Source organism: Bemisia tabaci, chromosome 7 (assembly GCF_918797505.1).
Source record: "Bemisia tabaci chromosome 7, PGI_BMITA_v3".
Classification (NCBI taxonomy): domain Eukaryota; kingdom Metazoa; phylum Arthropoda; class Insecta; order Hemiptera; family Aleyrodidae; genus Bemisia; species Bemisia tabaci.
The window spans coordinates 49,118,383-49,121,686 of NC_092799.1; the positions used below are offsets into that span (position 1 = coordinate 49,118,383).

At 43.3% G+C, this 3,304-nt stretch overlaps 1 protein-coding gene across 1 annotated transcript; it reads right to left on the reverse strand.

Moving 5' to 3' along the window:
* Positions 1-957: 957 nt before the first annotated feature.
* Positions 958-2,843, reverse strand: LOC109030195 (tubulin alpha-3 chain-like). Its single transcript, XM_072302198.1, has one exon. It carries the CDS (start codon positions 2,743-2,745, stop codon positions 2,203-2,205), a length of 543 nt encoding a protein of 180 aa, XP_072158299.1. The 5' UTR covers positions 2,746-2,843; the 3' UTR covers positions 958-2,202.
* Between the last annotated feature and the right edge of the window lie 461 nt (positions 2,844-3,304).

The window sequence follows — 3,304 nt, forward strand, 5'->3', positions numbered from 1 at the left end:
TTTTTACCGAATTGGGGTAAAGATTTGAAACTTGGGGAATATTCCTAGGTCAAAGGAAGCTACTTTTTGGCCCCCCTAAAATTTTCAGGGGGGCCCCCCTTGGGGGGGGCAACGGCCCCCGACTTTTAATTTTCAAATCGGAAGACCCCCTTTGTGATAGCTCGTTCGAAAGAGCATAAAAAGAGAAAACTTTTCGCGCAAACCCGAAGTCAATATCTCAAACCGTTTCAAAATGGCGGCCGGTTAAAGTTCAAAATGGCCAAAAATTCACACCGCTTTTGTCGATGGATTTGCGCGAAAATCGGTCTGTAGTGGTATTTTGACACGAGAAAAACGAATTTGAAGTTAGATTTTCAAAAAAACCGAAATTTCCAAAATGGCCGCCGGTTAAAGTTCAAAATGACCAAAAATTGATTTTTTTAGAAATCTAAGTTCAAATTTGTTTATCTTATGCCAAAATACTCTCAAATTCCAGGTTTTAGGCAAATCTATCAGCAAAAAACCGAGGTGACAATTTTCGGCCATTTTAAACTTTAACCGGCGGCCATTTTGGAAATTTCGGTTTTTTTGAAAATCTAACGTCAAATTCGTTTTTCTCGTGTCAAAATACCCCTACATACCGATTTTCGCGCGAATCCATCGACAAATAACCGGTGTGAATTTTCGGCCATTTTGAACTTTAACCGGCCGCCATTTTGAAACGGTTTGAGATATTGACTTCGGGTTTGCGCGAAAAGTTTTCTCTTTTTATGCTCTTTCGAACGAGCTATCACAAAGGGGGTCTTCCCATTTGGAAATTAAAAGTTGGGGGCCGTTGCCCCCCAAGGGGGGCCCCCCTGAAAATTTTAGAGGGGCCAAAAAGTAGCTTCCTTTGACCTAGGAATATCCCCCAAGTTTCAAATCTTTACCTGAATTAGGTAAAAAGTTAGGGGGGGTGGAAGGGACTTTTGGATCACCCTGTATGTATGAGTTTAGAGCCTTCTGCTCGAATCTGTGGTCAAACCTTGTGCCTTATTTTATATTTCATGCGAGCCATATTGAGATGAGCTATTTGTGTTTTTAGTAAGAGCCTTCTGCTCGAATCTGTGGTCAAACCTAGCGCACTAATTAGTATTAATGCAAGCCATAGTGAGATGAGCTATTTGCATATTGCCTGTGTATTTTCTAGTTCTATTGAAATTGCCTATGTGTGTGTTGTTGCCCTTCATGCCTAAACTTTAGAGAAAGTCCTTTTTTGCATACTGAGATGCCCAAAATTTTCACTGTGTATATGAATCATTTCCCAGGGTCCTTGTTCCCGAGTTGCGGAATGGAAGCCCTGACATGAAATCAAACCCTTGACGACTCTGCTGCCGCGGATACAGTTTCTCGAAACCCCAACAAAAGGATGCATTTTATGCATATGCAAATTTTTATCTGGTCATTACAGTTATTTGGGTGGAAAGCTAGGTTTAGGAAAGAATCCCGAATATGGTACCTATCGCGGTCTAACTATCCAAATCGTTTTATACAATTTTATTTTACATGGCATGTTGCTGTTTTGTAGTAAACCAACCGAGAATTAGAGCTTACCCGGATTTCGGAGCGTCACCTCCTACAAGGACTTCTCTATTCCATCATCTCCACCCAGTTATGCTGCACCTTCTGTGAGACCGTTTTGTATTTATTTCTTGTTAGGTTGTGACAATTCAATTGCCTTAGGCTTTTCCGAAATCCCTGCTCTCTCGACCCAGCGGGTTTTATCTTTAATTTTAATGCCATAGTGGCTCTCAGTGTTTTGTTCTTTTGTTGCCGTTGAGTTCCCGGCCAATATTTCAATAATTAAGCGGCCCTTTTTGTTAATTATGTGAATCTTCCAAATTTCGGAACTCCAGTTAGGCGATTTGTGTTGTTTCTGCGTTATCACTGGGTGATAACGCAGCGACAGAACGGATCGTCTATCTGCTAACCTCTCTTTCCTTTCTTTTCCTGTGATTTTGATTTGTACCTGGAGCTATATGCTCATACGTGTTACTCATATGCTGTGATGTGTTATTGATCCTAAGACTGAATATATATTTTGTATCATCGTTTATCTCAGACTCATTATTGTGTGTGTTCACCTACCTGCCCTGATTTAGTAGAGATTATTTTCGAGTATTGAGATTATTTTAGTGGCCTTTCTGTCTCTCCCCTTTTTTTATTGTGTCACGCTTCCAGTGTTTAGAGAGAGATTGTCTGGTCCAAATGGTAGCAGAGCGTGGTTAGGATGGAATTGTAGGGTTCAACAACAGCGGTAGATACCATGAGAAGGGAGGTGAAACCAGATCCGGTACCACCACCGAAGGAGTGGAAGATTAGGAAACCCTGGAGACCAGTACATTGGTCAGCTAATCTACGGATGCGGTCCAATACTATGTCTACAATTTCCTTTCCAATGGTGTAATGACCACGTGCGTAATTGTTGGCGGCATCTTCCTTTCCAGTGATCAACTGTTCAGGGTGGAACAGCTGTCTATACGTGCCTGTTCTGACTTCATCAACAACAGTGGGTTCTAGATCTACGAACACAGCTCGGGGAACATGCTTTCCAGCTCCAGTCTCGCTGAAGAAAGTGTTAAAACTGTCGTCTCCACTTCCAATAGTCTTATCAGAGGGCATCTGACCGTCAGGCTGGATGCCATGCTCAAGGCAGTACAGCTCCCAGCAGGCATTACCGATCTGGACTCCCGCTTGCCCGACATGCACTGAGATACATTCACGCATTTTGAATGAGGTGAAATCGAAATCCACGGAAAGTAAAGTAGGTTGAGGACTAGAAACTCGGGAGTGTGCGGTGCCCGACCAGTTCAAACTATCATCAACCAATAATGTTTACATCTCAACATCCAACTCCAACTTTGAAAGTCCACGGCAAGCACAGATCCGCTCCCCCCGGAGCCCCTCTCCTAGCGGCGGTCCCCGCTCTGTTCCTTATGGCTCTTGCGCGGCGCTCAGAACGTCAGCGACTCGCCCCAATGAATCACTTGTACCCTGATTGTATCCAGCACGCTAAATAAGACGGATCTCACCACGGAAACAGCCCTCTCTCGGACCTAAGAAGCCTTGCCTGACTTTCCTGCCAAGTTGGACGCTGAATAAGGATAAGGACCAAAAAAAAAGAAGTTAGTTATGTTTCAGAAAAAGAGTGGAGCAGATAAGTAAAAATATCAAAACGGTGATAGTGTCACAAGCACACCCTCCCCATCTTCAAGTCCAAGTCGAGGAGGATGAGGTACAAATTGTGTTCCTCAGCAAGAATGGGAGACTAAGTTCCTTGCAGAAA

What these genes read in the sequence shown, in the direction of transcription:
- LOC109030195 (XM_072302198.1), bottom strand. Translation starts at nt 2,745, where the DNA reads ATGCGTGAATGTATCTCAGTGCATGTCGGGCAAGCGGGAGTCCAGATC.